The sequence below is a fragment of the Pleurodeles waltl genome, chromosome 7, assembly GCF_031143425.1.
Source record: "Pleurodeles waltl isolate 20211129_DDA chromosome 7, aPleWal1.hap1.20221129, whole genome shotgun sequence".
Taxonomy (NCBI): domain Eukaryota; kingdom Metazoa; phylum Chordata; class Amphibia; order Caudata; family Salamandridae; genus Pleurodeles; species Pleurodeles waltl.
In genome coordinates this window covers 580,711,562-580,727,076 of record NC_090446.1, presented here as the reverse complement: position 1 = coordinate 580,727,076, position 15,515 = coordinate 580,711,562, and the positions used below count along the sequence as shown (strand labels likewise).

The 15,515-nt window shown below is 48.6% G+C and overlaps 1 protein-coding gene across 5 annotated transcripts in view; it reads right to left on the bottom strand.

Annotated features, from left to right (window-relative positions):
- The window catches only part of LOC138304398 (phosphatidylserine decarboxylase proenzyme, mitochondrial-like), a 65,954-nt gene extending 50,979 nt beyond the window's left edge, over positions 1 to 14,975 (bottom strand). The window contains exon 1 of one of the 5 annotated variants that reach the window (XM_069244401.1): positions 14,867 to 14,975. Coding sequence is in view for 2 of the 5 variants with exons in the window: in XM_069244405.1 (XP_069100506.1) it covers positions 14,807 to 14,826 (20 nt within the window). In the remaining 3 variants the exon portion in view is untranslated. Of the gene's footprint in view, positions 1 to 14,806 lie in introns of all 5 variants that reach the window. The other 4 variants (XM_069244406.1, XM_069244405.1, XM_069244402.1 and 1 more) reach the window with 4 other exon arrangements.
- Between the last annotated feature and the right edge of the window lie 540 nt (positions 14,976 to 15,515).

Below are 15,515 nucleotides of genomic sequence, written 5' to 3'. Positions count from 1 at the left end.
AGCTACCTGCTTCTGAATAGACTTGGCTGTTAGTGAGTGTAGGAAAGTACCCTCTTTCTTGGCATGGTCACCCCTATTTTCTGCCTGTTGTCAGTGTGTTTGAATGTGTTCACTGGGATCCTGCTAACCAGGACCCCAGTGATTATGCTATCTTCCTCTAAACTTGGTTACTTGAACCACATAACCAGACATTTTCCATACCGGTGCCCCCATGTAAGTCCCTAGTATATGGCACCAAGGGCATTAGAGTACCAGGGGATCCCCAGGGGCTGTAGCATGTATTATGCCACCCATGGGGAGACCATGCAAAGTCTATCTGCAAGCCTGCCATTGGAGCCTGCATGAAAGGGTGCATGCACCCGTTTTCACTACAGGTCACTACACCAGCTCACTGTAAGTCACCCCTATGGTAGGCCCTCCTAGCCCAGAGTGCAGGATTCAAGTACATGTGTGTGTGGGCACCCTTGCATGAGCAGAGGTGCCCCCACGAACTCCAGCTCTATTTTCATGGACTTCGTGAGTGCGGCGACACCATTTTACATGTGTCCTTGACATAGATCACTACCTATGTCCAGCTACATAATGGTAACTATGAACCTAGGCATGTCTGGTATCAAACATGTCAGAATCATACCCCAATACTGTTGCCAGTATTTGAAGTATGATTCCATGCACTTTGGGAACTCTTTAGAGGACCCCAGGATTGCTCCTACCAGCCTTTTGGGGTTTTCCGGGCAACCCAAGCTGCTGCCACCCCTCAGATGGGTTTCTGCCCTCCTGCTGCTTGAGCAGCTCAAGCCCAGGAAGGCAGAACAAAGGATTTCCTTTGGGAGAGGAGAGTAATGTGCTCTCCCTTTGGAAGTAGGTGTTACATGGCTTGGGAGGGGTAGCCTCCCCAAGCCACTGGTATGCTTTGAAGGGCACATTTGGTGCCCTCTGTGTATAACCCAGTCTACACCAGTTCAGGGACCCCCAGTCCTTGTTCTGTCGCAAAACTGGACAATGGAAATCAATCAAAGCATTTGTAAAGCGCACTACTCACCCGTGAGGTTGCTGCTACTGCTCGAACAGCCATGTCTTGAGGTGTCTCCTGAAGGTTAGTAGGTCCTGTGTCTGTCGCAGGTGGATAGGAAAAGTGTTCCACGTCTTGGCGGTGAGGTGGGAGAACGATCTGCCAGCAGCAGTTGTTCTGTGGATGTGTGCGACGGTGGGGAGGGCAAGATCAGCGGAGCGAAGCTCTCGGGTCGGGGTGTAGAAGGGGAACCATCTGTTGAGGTATTCTGGTCCGGTATTGTGCAGTGCTTTGTGGGTGTGGGTGAGGAGTTTAAACGGGATTCTCTTGTTGACGGGGAGCCAGTGCAGGCTTCTCAGGTGGGCTGTGATGTGGCTGGATGAGGTGTGCGGAGGCATTCTGTATGCGTTGCAGTCTTTTCTGGAGCTTGCCCGTGGTTCCTGCATAGAGGGCGTTGCCGTAGTCCAGTCTGCTGCTTATGAGGGCTTGGGTGACCGTCCTTTTGGTTCCGGTGGGGATCCATTTGTAAATCTTCCAAAGCATGCAAAGGGTATTGAAGCAGGAGGAAGAGATGGCGTTGACTTGCTGGGTCATTGATAGCGATGAGTCTAGGATGAATAAGAGGTTGGGTGCGTGGTCGGTGGGTGTCGGTGCGGGTTCCAGTGTGGCAGGCCACCAGGAGTCACCCCAGGTGGAGGGGGTGGAGCCGAGGATGAGGACCTCAGTTTTGTCGGAATTCAGTTTCAGGCAGCTGTTCTTCATCCATTCGGCGATGGCCTTCATTCTTTCGTGGAGATTGGTTTTGGCAGTTGCAGGGTCCTTGGTGAGGGAGAGGATCAGTTGGGTGTCATCTGCATATGAGACGATGTTGAGGTTGTGAGATCGGATGATGTTTGCGAGTGGAGCCATGTAAATGTTAAAGAAGGTTGGGCTGAGGGACAACCCCTGGGGTACGCCGTAGATGATCTTAGTGGCTTCAGGGGAGTGACCACTCCCCTGTCCATCACCACCCCAGGGGTGGTGCCCAGAGCTCCTCCAGAAGGTCCCTTGATTCTGCCATCTTGAATCCAAGGTGGGCGGAGGTCTCTGGGAGCATCTGAGTGGTCAGGTCAGACAGGTGATGCCAGACCCCCTCCAGACAGGTGGTCACCTGGCTAGGTGACCAATCCCCCTTTCAGAGCTATTTAGGGTCTTCCTCTGGGATAGGTCCTCAGATTTGGCTTGCAAGATTCCAGCAGGACTCCTCTGCAACCTCTACTTTGACTTTTGGCCACTAGAACTGCGAATAGACCCTCCAGGAACCGACAATCTGCATCTACAACAAAGACTCCGCTTGCAACATTGTTTCCACAGCTCCTTCCAGTTTTTGCAACATTTCCCCAACTGTGCATCCTCTGAGGGTGGCAAGTCTTCAGCCTGCATGAGAAGGAAGAAGGAATCTCCCTTGGAGTGAAGGAGCCACTCCTCTGCATCCGTAGGCACCAACTGCAACTACGACCGGCTGCGTGGATCTGAGCTACGTCAATCCTGCATCACAGGTGTTGGTCTGGAGTAGTCCTCTTGGTCCTCTCTCCCAGCTGTCCAACTTTGGTGGAGGTTAAGTCCTTGCCTTCTCACGCAGGACACCTCCGTGCACTGCGTCTCTTGCAGCTACCAAGGCTTGTTTACATCTCCTCCAAGGGATCTTCAGGGTCCATGTAGCCCCAGTCCCCAGCACTCTTCCCTGCGACGCACAGTCCTCTGCATGCTTCTCCTGTGGCGTGGGACCCTTCTCAAGTTGTGCTGTGTGGGCTTTTCTGAGACTCCTAGTTCCGCGTCCAGTGGGTCTCCTGTGGGGACTGCCTTTTCTTCTGTGGACTCTCTGCCTTGCTGAGGGTTATCCCCAGGACTACCCCCATGGGCTGAGTCCTCCTGGACCTTGCTGGTCACCAGCAGCTCCACTTTTGCTTCACCACGGCTTATGCCTTTACCAAGGCTTGTTGGTGGCTTTTCCACGCCACTGATCAACTGCAATCTTCCATCTGACGTGGGGCATCGACTGCATCCTCCAGGATTCTTCTCTAGCTCCAGGGCTGGATTGCTCACTATCTTCGTCCTACCGTCGACCAACTCCTGCAACCACAGACAGGTGGGTAGTGGCTCCTGCCAGCACCGGACACTCCTGCGACTTCTTGATTTGGTCCTCTTCTTCCACAGGTCTTCCTCTTCAGGAATCCACGGCTGGGTTATTGCAGTCTTGTCTGGGTGTTTTCGTTCATGTGTGTGAGTGCTGTGTGACTACAGTGGTATTGCATGCGATTTGCATGTCTCCTAGATAAGCCTTGGCTGCTCATCCACAGCTACCTCTAGAGAGCCTGGCTTCTAGACACTACCTACACTACACTAAGAGGGGATACCTGGACCTGGTATAAGTTGTAAGTACCCACCACACACCAGGCCAGCTTCCTACAGTGATAAAGCCTAGGGCAGCACAGACTAATCCCATAACACACATCTATCCTGTCCTCCACCAGGTAGCACTATCCCAGTACTGAGACTTCAAAGCGCTTTCACGAAGATTCTCTATCCTTGATTGCAGCATCCACAGTTGAACCAATCAGGGCCGGACTTGGAACCCGAAGCAGCCCTGGCAATTTGGTGAGATCAGCCCCCTGGCACGGGGGGGAGCAGGCAGGGGGAATAGTGTAGCACTGCTGCTTCTGTTACTGGGGCCCAAGTTTGCAGCTGAAAATAAACACCCCCCCAGTAACAAAACCGGTCCCCACCGCTTCAAAACCGGCATCCACCCTTCCAGCCCACCTGGAAAACGCCCGATGCCCGCTACAGCCAGTCCGGCCCTGAAACCAATGCTGGGATACAGGAGGAGCTCTGGAAATGCATCTATATCTGAGGGCTGCGCTGCCCAGAGCTCCCCAATGCCCTTCTATCCTGCCCTGCGCCATGCAGAGGTCCCCAGTATTGAGATATCCACAGAGCTCTTACAATGAACCTCGGGCTTAATCCAGCAGGCTGGACTAGAATCAGAGCACTAAAACAGGCACAGAACTCTGGGAAAGAGCCTCTATCCTGACTCACGAGGAGCTCTTTCATCTTACCACTGAGCCTCGCCAATCGTCATTTGAAAGTAGTTAAAACCCATTTTCTCATTATGTTGGGAAAATGCACCTCTCAAACTTGTAAGAAATGCTCCATTTAACTGTCTCATTGTGAATTCGGTTTTAATATGCACTATGGCGGTCATTCTGAACGCGGCGGGCGGCGGTAGCCGCCCGCCATGCGGTCACCGCCATTTGGCCGCTCCGCGGTCAAAAGACCGCGGTGGCCATTCTGGCTTTCCCGCTGGGCCGGCGGGCGCCCGCCAAAGGAGCGCCCGCCGGCCCAGCGGGAAAGGCCCTGCAACATAGAAGCCGGCTCGGAATGGAGCCGGCGGTGTTGCAGGGGTGCGACGGGTGCAGTTGCACCCGTCGCGATTTTCACTGTCTGCTAAGCAGACAGTGAAAATCATGCTGGGGCCCTGTTAGGGGGCCCCTGCACTGCCCATGCCAGTGGCATGGGCAGTGCAGGGGCCCCCAGGGGCCCCACGACACCTGTTCCCGCCATCCTGTCCTGGCGGTAAAAACCGCCAGAAACAGGGTGGCAGGAAGGGGGTCGGAATCTCCATGGCGGCGCTGCTTGCAGCGCCGCCATGGAGATTCAGCCCAGACAGGGGAAATCCGGCGGAAAACCGCCGGATCCCCTTTTCTGACCGCGGCTTTACCGCCGCAGTCAGAATGGGCAGGGAAGCACCGCCAGCCTGTTGGCGGTGCTTCCGTCGTCATCAGGGTTGGAATGACCCCCTATGTGTCCTACTCCGAGACCTTACATTCAGAACTGTGTAGAATGGATCATATGTAATGAGTCCGGCCACGTGAAACATGAAGCGCTCAGCGCTTTGAATGAAGAGCCTCGAGGGGCTGGAAGAAAGCTGTCTGAAGGAGCTAAAAAGAGACTTTTATTCGCGAGCAGCCATCGAGTCTTCAGTATCGATCTCAATAGGATATCTCAGGGGGTTGAGCTCCCACTTAAGAGATCTGAGTCTGACCTGCAGGACACAGGTTTCAATCGAAGCAAGGTAGCTCAGGGGTAAGCGTATGTGCCGCAGAGGTCTGCGTGAGCCCTCAGGCCGTAGGTTACAATTTACGATCCCAACTGGACACTTCAGTAGTTAGTTGCATCTTTATGGGGTTGGCACATATATTACTATTAGATGGAGGAACATCTGGGCGTTTAAAAGTGCACATAGAAGTGGAATACGAATCAGAGTGACGCCTGTTATTTTGAAAATCCAGATTACCTGCTTATTTCTCAGAAGTACCGGTACTCTCCAATTAAAAGTATTACGTTTTTCTTGTGAAGTGCAGGTACTGTCCCTCTCAAAATAAAAAAGTGTCGGTACTCCGTACCGGATAGTACCGGCCCATTTAAAGCACTGGTTACAAACAGAGTTTGCCAGCTCATTCCCCTTCAGAGCTACCCCTCAAATTACACATGCTCATCCAGCAGAATTTAACCACGGGGTGCAAAGATGTAACATGACAATACTTGAGACAGCAGATAGATCCCACAGATTACGTACGTCATACAGGCCTCAGGCATGGGCGTAGGAAGTGTGGGGGACGCGGGGGACGTATCCCCCCCAGATTTTGGAGGGTGGGGGACATGGGGGACGAAGGTGGGGGGGACAAGGGGACAACATAATTTCCCCTTTTACATCTATTATTACGAGGGCCATTAGCGCACAAAAGCGCTACTTATAATAGCCCTGTAGGGACCATCCTCCAATCTGATGGTAACAGAATGAAGGTGAGTCAGGAGGCCCTCTGCCGTTTTGTTTGTCCTGTTCACAGCTGTGGGCATTAAGGGTGCTCATAAGAACAAAGGGCACCAGGAGGAGAAGAGTTTTGGATGATTATTGTCTGCATCACCTGCTGCCGCCTTGAAGAGGAGCACTGCAGGAGGCCTTTAAGACGAGCTGCAGAACAATGAGGAAGATCTAAAGAGGAAACAGAGTCCCACTCAGCCTGGTGCCTGCAGGCTAGAAAGGTGACCCTGAAACACAGTATTTGTATTTGCCTAAGATCACACCAGTTGGTGACACAGTGAAGTCGAAATTGGGCCCAGATTTTACCCTTTCCCACAACAATTTAGGTTTTAGAAGGGTATATTTTTCTAAGATTTATGCTTAATGCTTTTTTATCTAGGTAATGAAGGGCTTGATTATAGGTGGCTAACAGGGAGAAGCCATATTTCATTTTAGGCCATTATGCCTAGCGTTATTATTTATGTTGTTATTATAGTTACATACTTAAGCATATTGAATTATATTATCTTTTCTTTATCTTTTCTTCACTCTACTCTGGAACAATCTACCCTATGCCACTGCACCCTATACCACTTTTCTCCACTCTGTGCTACTCTACGCCACTGCAATCTATGCTGTACCACTCTACTCTACACCACTCTACTCTGCAGCACTCTACACTACGCCACTGCAATCTATGCTATTCTACTCTAACCATTGTACACTACACCCCTGCACTCTTCACCACTTTACTCAAAACCAATGCACTATATGCTACTGCACTCTATGCCAATCTACTCTGCACCACATCACTCTATTCCACTGCTTTCAATGCCACCGTACTCTGCGCCACAGCACTCTATGCTACTGCACTCTATGCCAATCTACTCTGCACCACATCACTCTATTCCACCGCTTTCAATGCCACTGTACTCTGCGCCACAGCACTCTAGGCGACTGCACTCTATGCCACTCTACAATACACCACTGTACACTGCGACCCTCTAATCTGCAACATTGCACTCTGCCACTGAACTCCACGCCACTCTACTGTGCACCACTGCATTCAATGGCACTGTACTCTGTCCCACTCCACTCTTTTCTGCACCACTGCACTCTAATCTACTCTACTCTACACCACTCCACTGTAGGCACTTCACTCTACTTTGAAATCATCTCCTCTATGCCACTGCAATCTACGCAATTCCACTCTTTGCTATGCCAGTCTAATCTACCCTGCACCACTACAATGTACCCTGCGCGACTCCAATCTGCTCTGCACTGCTCTATGCTACTGCACTCTACATCACTATGCTCCACTCTGCAACAATCTACTCTTCACCACTATACTGTACTCTGCAGCAATCTACTCTATGCCACGGCACTCCATGCAACTCTATTCTACTCTGCACCACTGTACTCTACGCCACTCTTCTCTACTCTGCGTTACTCTACATCACTGCACTTTACACCAATGCATTCTATGCCACTGTACTCTACACCACTGCCCTTATGACATTCTACTCTGCCACACTGCACTCTGCCACTGAACTACAGGGAGTGCAGAATTATTAGGCAAATGAGTATTTTGACCACATCATCCTCTTTATGCATGTTGTCTTACTCCAAGCTGTATAGGCTCGAAAGCCTACTACCAATTAAGCATATTAGGTGATGTGCATCTCTGTAATGAGAAGGGGTGTGGTCTAATGACATCAACACCCTATATCAGGTGTGCATAATTATTAGGCAACTTCCTTTCCTTTGGCAAAATGGGTCAAAAGAAGGACTTGACAGGCTCAGAAAAGTCAAAAATAGTGAGATATCTTGCAGAGGGATGCAGCACTCTTAAAATTGCAAAGCTTCTGAAGCGTGATCATCGAACAATCAAGCGTTTCATTCAAAATAGTCAACAGGGTCGCAAGAAGCGTGTGGAAAAACCAAGGTGCAAAATAACTGCCCATGAACTGAGAAAAGTCAAGCGTGCAGCTGCCACGATGCCACTTGCCACCAGTTTGGCCATATTTCAGAGCTGCAACATCACTGGAGTGCCCAAAAGCACAAGGTGTGCAATACTCAGAGACATGGCCAAGGTAAGAAAGGCTGAAAGACGACCACCACTGAACAAGACACACAAGCTGAAACGTCAAGACTGGGCCAAGAAATATCTCAAGACTGATTTTTCTAAGGTTTTATGGACTGATGAAATGAGAGTGAGTCTTGATGGGCCAGATGGATGGGCCCGTGGCTGGATTGGTAAAGGGCAGAGAGCTCCAGTCCGACGCCAGCAAGGTGGAGGTGGAGTACTGGTTTGGGCTGGTATCATCAAAGATGAGCTTGTGGGGCCTTTTCGGGTTGAGGATGGAGTCAAGCTCAACTCCCAGTCCTACTGCCAGTTCCTGGAAGACACCTTCTTCAAGCAGTGGTACAGGAAGAAGCCTGCATCCTTCAAGAAAAACATGATTTTCATGCAGGGCAATGCTCCATCACACGCGTCCAAGTACTCCACAGCGTGGCTGGCAAGAAAGGGTATAAAAGAAGGAAATCTAATGACATGGCCTCCTTGTTCACCTGATCTGAACCCCATTGAGAACCTGTGGTCCATCATCAAATGTGAGATTTACAAGGAGGGAAAACAGTACACCTCTCTGAACAGTGTCTGGGAGGCTGTGGTTGCGGCTGCACGCAATGTTGATGGTGAACAGATCAAAACACTGACAGAATCCATGGATGGCAGGCTTTTGAGTGTCCTTGCAAAGAAAGGTGGCTATATTGGTCACTGATTTGTTTTTGTTTTGTTTTTGAATGTCAGAAATGTATATTTGTGAATGTTGAGATGTTATATTGGTTTCACTGGTAATAATAAATAATTGAAATGGGTATATATTTGTTTTTTGTTAAGTTGCCTAATAATTATGCACAGTAATAGTCACCTGGACACACAGATATCCCCCTAACATAGCTAAAACTAAAAACAAACTAAAAACTACTTTCAAAAATATTCAGCTTTGATATTAATGAGTTTTTTTGGTTCATTGAGAACATGGTTGTTGTTCAATAATAAAATTAATCCTCAAAAATACAACTTGCCTAATAATTCTGCACTCCCTGTATACTCCTCTCTACTCTGCACCACGGCACTCTACTCTGCTCCGCTCAACTATATGCCACTCTACTGCACTCTACACCAATGTACTATATGCCACTACACTCTATGCAACTCTACTCTGCATCACTGCACTCTGCACCAGTATACTCTACCTTCCATCACTCCACTCTACCATGCACTGCATCACTCTATGACACATCACTCTGAACCACTGCAATCTATGCTGTGCCACTCCACTCTGCTCCCCTCTACTCTTCACCACTCTACGCTACTGCACTGTACGCTAAACCAGTGCAGTCTTCGTCAATGCACTCTACACCACTTTACTCAAAACCAACACACTCTATACCACCCACTCTACACCAATCTACTTTGCACCACTGTACTCTATGCCACTTCACTCTAGACCACCCAACTCCACTCTATGACACTTCACTCTGACATTACACTCCATGATACTAGACTCTGACACTCTATTCCATTAAACTCTAACACTTTCTCCACTCTGTAACTCCCTACACAACTCCCTATACACCACTCCATTCCACTTTACTCCACTCTATGCCACTCCACACCACTCTATGCCATTTCAATCTACGATACTCTACTCAACGTCACTGCACAACCCTCTATGCCACTCCACTATACAACAATGTACTATGCTCAACAGCACTCTACCCAACTTTCTCTATGCAAGTTCACGTTACTTTACTTCACTGTACTCCAGTTCACTCATATTTATGCCTTTCAACTCTACGACACTCTGCCACTCCACTCTATGACACTCTATTACACTGTGACACTACTCCACTCTACTACTACTTTATGGCATTGGCGCTTGATTAGAGATTCAGATCTCCATTGATTGCCTTGTCACTCATATGAGACGTGAGTCAGATTTATCTTGGCCGTTTTGGTCACAAGCACTATGTAACCCTTTTAACTCAAGCTTAAGGAAGGCTTAGGATGATCCTGATACTTGTCTAGAGGATCGAAATATCGTCGGCCAAAGTACCTTGACTTGAATTTGTGATATTGTACAAAAGTTGGCATAAGCATAGGTACTATGAGCTAATGACTTCTTGATTCACTATTTGAGTCATTCATGTAAAAGTGGGTGTATAAAAGATGGTAAATCATTATTGTGGATGCTTACCTTGTAGGAAAGTAGCCTCTTTCTAGCTTGGTTACCCCCACATTTGTCCTGTTTGCCAGTGTGTTTGAGTGTGTCTACTGGGATCCTGCTAATCAGGACCCCAACAGTTATGCTCTCTCCCTTAAATTATGGTTGTTGCATAATGGTAACTCAGTATTTCACCCAAGATTGGCATACTGGTGCCCCCTTATAAGTCCCTATTATATGGTACTTGGGTACCCAGAGCATTAGGGTTCCAGGAGATCCCTATGAGCTGCAGCATTTCTTTTGCCATAGGGTGCCCATGCAAAGGCTTCTGCAGGACTGCCATTGCAGCCTGCGTGAAAAGGTGCATTCACCCTTTCACTGCCAGTTACACTGCACCAGGTCACTTATAAGTCACCCCTATAGCAGGCCCTCCAGCCCTGAGGGCAGGGTGCAGAGTACCTGTGTGTGAGGGCACCCCTGCACTAGCAGAAGTGCCCCACGACCTCCAGGACCATTTTCCCAGACTTCAGGAGTGCGGGGATGCCATTTTACACGTGTACTGGAAATAGGTCACTCCCTATTCCCAGCTACATAATGGTAACTCCGAACATAGGTATGTTTGGTATCAAACATGTTGGAATCATACCCCAAGGCTTTTGCAAGCATTGGTTGTATGATTTCATGCACTCTGGGGGCTCCTTAGAGGACCCCCAGTATTGCCATTCCAGCCTTCTGAGGTTTTCCAGGCAGCCCCAGCTGCTGCCACCTCTCAGACAGGTTTCTGCCCTCCTGTTGCATGAGAAGCTCAAGCCCAGGAAGGTAGAACAAAGGATTTCCTTTGGGTGAGGGGTGTTACACCCTCTCCCTTTGGAAATAGGTTTGGAAGGGGTAGCTTCCTTCCCCAGGCCACTGGAAATGCTTTGAAGGGCACATTTGGTGCCCTCCTTACATAATCCAGTCTACACCAGTTCAGGTACCCCCAGTCCCTGCTTTGGCACGAAACTGGACAAAGGAAAGGGGAGTGACCACTACCTTGTCCATCACCACCCCAGGTGTGGTGCTCAGAGCTCCTTCAGAGGGTCCCTGGGGTTTGCCATCTTGGATTCCAAGTTGGCAGCGAACTCTGGGAGCATCTGAGTGGCCAGTGCCAGCAGGTGGTGTCAGAGCCGTCCTCTGATAAGTGCTTACCTGTTTAGCTGACCAATCCCCCTTTCAGGGCTATTTAGGGTCTCTCCTTTGGGAGGATCTTCAAATTCAGATTGCAAGACTCCAGCAGGAATCCTCTGCATCCTTTACTTCACCTTCTCACCGAAGAAACTGCATCTGGGCCCTCCAGGAACTAAACTGCAACAATGAAGCAAAGACGACTTCTGCAACATTGTAACTTCAGCTCCTGCCAGCAACTGCAGCTGTTTCACGGTCGTGCATCCTCAGAGGACAGCCTGTCTTCAGTCTGCACCAGAAGAATGAACGGATCTCCCTTGGAGTGAAGGAGTCACTCCCCTGCTTCAGCAGGCACCTCTCTATAATGATGACCATCTGCATGGGTCCCCTCTCCTGACGAGTTGCATGGCTCCTGCATCACGGGTGGTAGACTGAAGTGGACCCGATGGTCCTGACGTCCTACTGTCCAACTTTGGTGGAGGTAAGAGCTTGCCTTCTCACGCAAGACAGTACCCCGTGCACCACGTGTTTTTCAGTTGCCAAGGCGTGTGGCATCCTTCTATGAAATTCTTTGTGCACAATGTAGCTCCGGCCCCCAGCACTCCTTCCTGAGATGCACAGCTTCCTGAGTGGTTCTCTGGCGGCGTGGGATCCTTTGTTTTTGTGCTGCGTGGGCCTCCTTTTGCAACTCCTTTGTCCCCGTGCTGGGGGACTCCCGTGTGTGCTGGCTGGTATTCTGTGGGCTCTCTGAGTTGCTGAGAGCCCCCTCTGACTCCTCCTCCTGGGTAGAGTCCACCAGGTCCCTACTGGTCCCAGGCAGTGCCATTTTCCACTAACCATGAGCTTTGCCTGTGCCAAGGCTTGTTGGTGGAATCCAGCGATGCAAACCAGACTGCAATCATCCATCCGGTGTGGGATATCATTTGCACCAACCCGCATCCATCTTCTTGGGTGCAGTACTGACTGTTGTTCTTCACCAGTGGTTCTTCTTTTGCACCTTGATTCGGGTTAGCGGGGGCTCCTGTCCTCCCTGGACTCTTCTGTGATTCTTGGACTTAGTCCCATTCTTCCACAGGTCTTTAGGTCCAGGAATCCACCCTTTGTGTCTTGAAGTATCTTCTGGTTCTTGCATTATCTTCTTTCTCGTATTCTTGTGTGTTTTGGGAAAGTTACTGTGATTTACTCCTGCTTTCCTGGGCTCTGAGGTGGGTTATATTACTTACCTTTGGTATTTTCTAATACTCCCGGCGCCCCTGTACACACCACTCTTGCCTAGGTGGAAAACCGACATTCGCATTCCACTTTCTTAGTACATAGTTTGTGTTTCACCTAGGCCCATTTCTAACCATTGGGATTTTCACTAATTGCCCTGTTTTCTGTTTTTACTGCTATTGCTGCATACTAGTGTATATAATTGGTGTATTACTTACCGCCTAAGGGAGTATAGTCTCTATGGTATTTTTGGCATTTGTGACACTAAAATAAAGTACCTTTATTGTTGCATGAACTTTGCATGTCTCCTAGATGAGCCTTGGCTACAGCCACCCCTAGAGAGCCTGACGTCTAGGCACAGCCTACATTTCACTAATAAGGGATAACTGGATGTATTATAAGGTGTAAGTACCATAGGTACCCACTACAAACCAGGCCAGCCTCCTCCAAACCACTCAAACCACTGTACTATATAGGTTACTTTTTAAATTGTTCTTGTAATTGGTGACATTGGGTCATCCAGATAACTTGTGTAATGCCTGAATACCAGTCTTTATCGATTTCCCCTGTTGATGTTTTCCCACTACATTTGATCTTTTATATTTTGATTGAATAAATGCATAAAACATTCCATTTGCATACTACTTTAAAATCATTGTTTATGGGAGTGGTGTTGCATTTTTTTCCAGGGACCCCTATTCTTTCAAAGTTAAGTTTACTGCTCCATTCTAGGACACTCTACTTACTCCATGATACTATGCCAAACCAGTCGATGTCACATCATTCTCCTTTATGCCATTAACTTTGAGCCATGCTGAATAGTAGTCTCACTAGTGTACAGCATGGCTAAAGCACATTGGCAAAGGCAATAGACCTTACATAGGCGAGACCTATTGGCTTTGCCACTGCTTGTTTATAAGGTATGAACTTTAAGGTGACTTGCAATATCCTTATGTACACAGGGGGTATTTTACCCCATATAATACATGGTCACACCACCAACTTTCCCACAAACCACTTAAAACCTTAGTGCATAGGTTCTGTCATTCCAAGCTATTAAAGAAGAGCAGAAGAAAGAAAAGCAACATTCATTTTTTTTGCTTTAAACAGCTTTATTAATTATGCTCCTTGACCTGATCTGCCTTTTACCTTGGCTGCTAGCTCTGGCAGAAGGCATTGTAATGTCAGAACTCGACTGTAATAACCCTATCATAGTTATTTTCTGATGTCTTTTCTTTATAATCAGTGAATGTCTTTTCTTTACACGCTGTGACTTGGTGCATCACAAACAGCCGTTTCTAAAGAAATTAGTGACTGCAGTTTATAGAGAGATTAGAGAATCCATGTTTATATAGACTGTAACTCCAAGAGTTTCTTCAGTTGAAATGCTTCTAGTTATGACTGATGTGGAGCTGAGCTTCCCAAGATCACACACAAGAGTTGAAGTGTTATTAAAACTATGGTTTCCGAGCACAGTTTACAACTATTGTACCTAATCGCTTTTGATCTCTCCAGTGCGGTTCCAATTGGCATGAGGCGAAGGGCATGATGGGTGTGGGGCGCAAAGGGTATGTTCTTCCTTTTTACCCTCCTACCTTGATTTGCTTGGTGCATGAAGATGCAAGGTTATTCAACATGTTATTTTCACATTTGAGCTAATTACTTTGTGAATCTAAATAACAATAAAAGATATTTTCAGACTGTGTAAACATGCCTTCCTTTCTCCCTATTTCACTTCCAATATATATGATTGTGTATATTTATCGGAGCCTGCAGTTCGTAAACAACGAGCGATTTGTATAGGGTTGATTGAAAGTCCCCAAGGCTGTCCCTGTCCCCCCCAGAAATGTATTGTCTCCTACACCCCTGGCCTCAGGTGTCATGCCTAATACAGCGCACCATCCTTCTCTCTAAATCCACACTCGCGCCGGATGCGCAGGCCTCAGAGACAGGTGCATTTGTCCAGTTATACTCCCTTCCTTCCGCTCTGCCAGCGCCCCCCCTCTCAGCTCACCTCCCCTCTTCTCCCACCAGACTTCCCAATATTCCCTCAGAGGTCAGTCTCCCGCGAAATTCCTTCACGTTTTCTCTTTTGCTCTCTCTGTCACCCCCTCTTCTTTTCTCTCGACTTCTCTGCCCTGACGCTCCCTTCTCTGCTGCCCCTCACCCTCACACGCCCTCCTCCTTCCCCTTTCTTGCTGCCCCTCCTTTGCTATTCGATGTTTACCTCTCCTCTCCATTCCTCCTCGCCCCTTTCATTTCCAGCCCTCTGATCTCACCTCACATCTACATTCCTTCCCTTCATTTTCTTCTAAATTCGCCCCCATTCTCCCCCTGCACTCTCACCTCTCACCCTTGCCTCCCATCCTCCAGTCTCCCCCACTTCGCCTTCCGCTCGCTCCTCACCTCGTCTGAGCGCCGCTCGCTCGTAACAGCAGCTGTTCCAGTAAAGTTCAGATGTTTAAAACCTCTCCAACTGATTTCATCACTTCCTACTTCTGAGTCAGAAAACGCGCATCCGCCCCCACCCTCTCCGGGGCACCGTCAAAGGCCCACCCCCGTGACACCAGACAAAGCGCCTGGAGCGACAGCCTTAAAATACCCCTCTGCCAATGAAACCCCGGGGCCTGGGGAATAAAACACCACATCCAAACCACACGAGCCGGAGTCTGGGGATTAAAGGACTCATCTCCCAGTGTACGAGTCAGAAGCCGGGGAATACAGAATTCTCTCACAATCCAGGAACCAGCGTCTGGGTAATAAAACATTCAATTTCCATTGCAGAGCGTATACTCTGAAAAACACGAGCAAGCGCATGAGGAATACATATTCATTTCCCAGTGTATGCACTCAAATTTGTGGAATAAAGATCTCTCGACACAGGAGCTGTATTCAAGGGAATAAAGGAGCTACATCTCAATGCACGAGACAGTTTAGAAATTAAGGACTCATCTTTCAAAAGATGAACCAGAGTCTGAAGGAGTAAACTATTAGTCTGCCAATACAAGAAGCACAGCGTAGAGATTAAAAATTAATCTCCCAATACATGATCCGG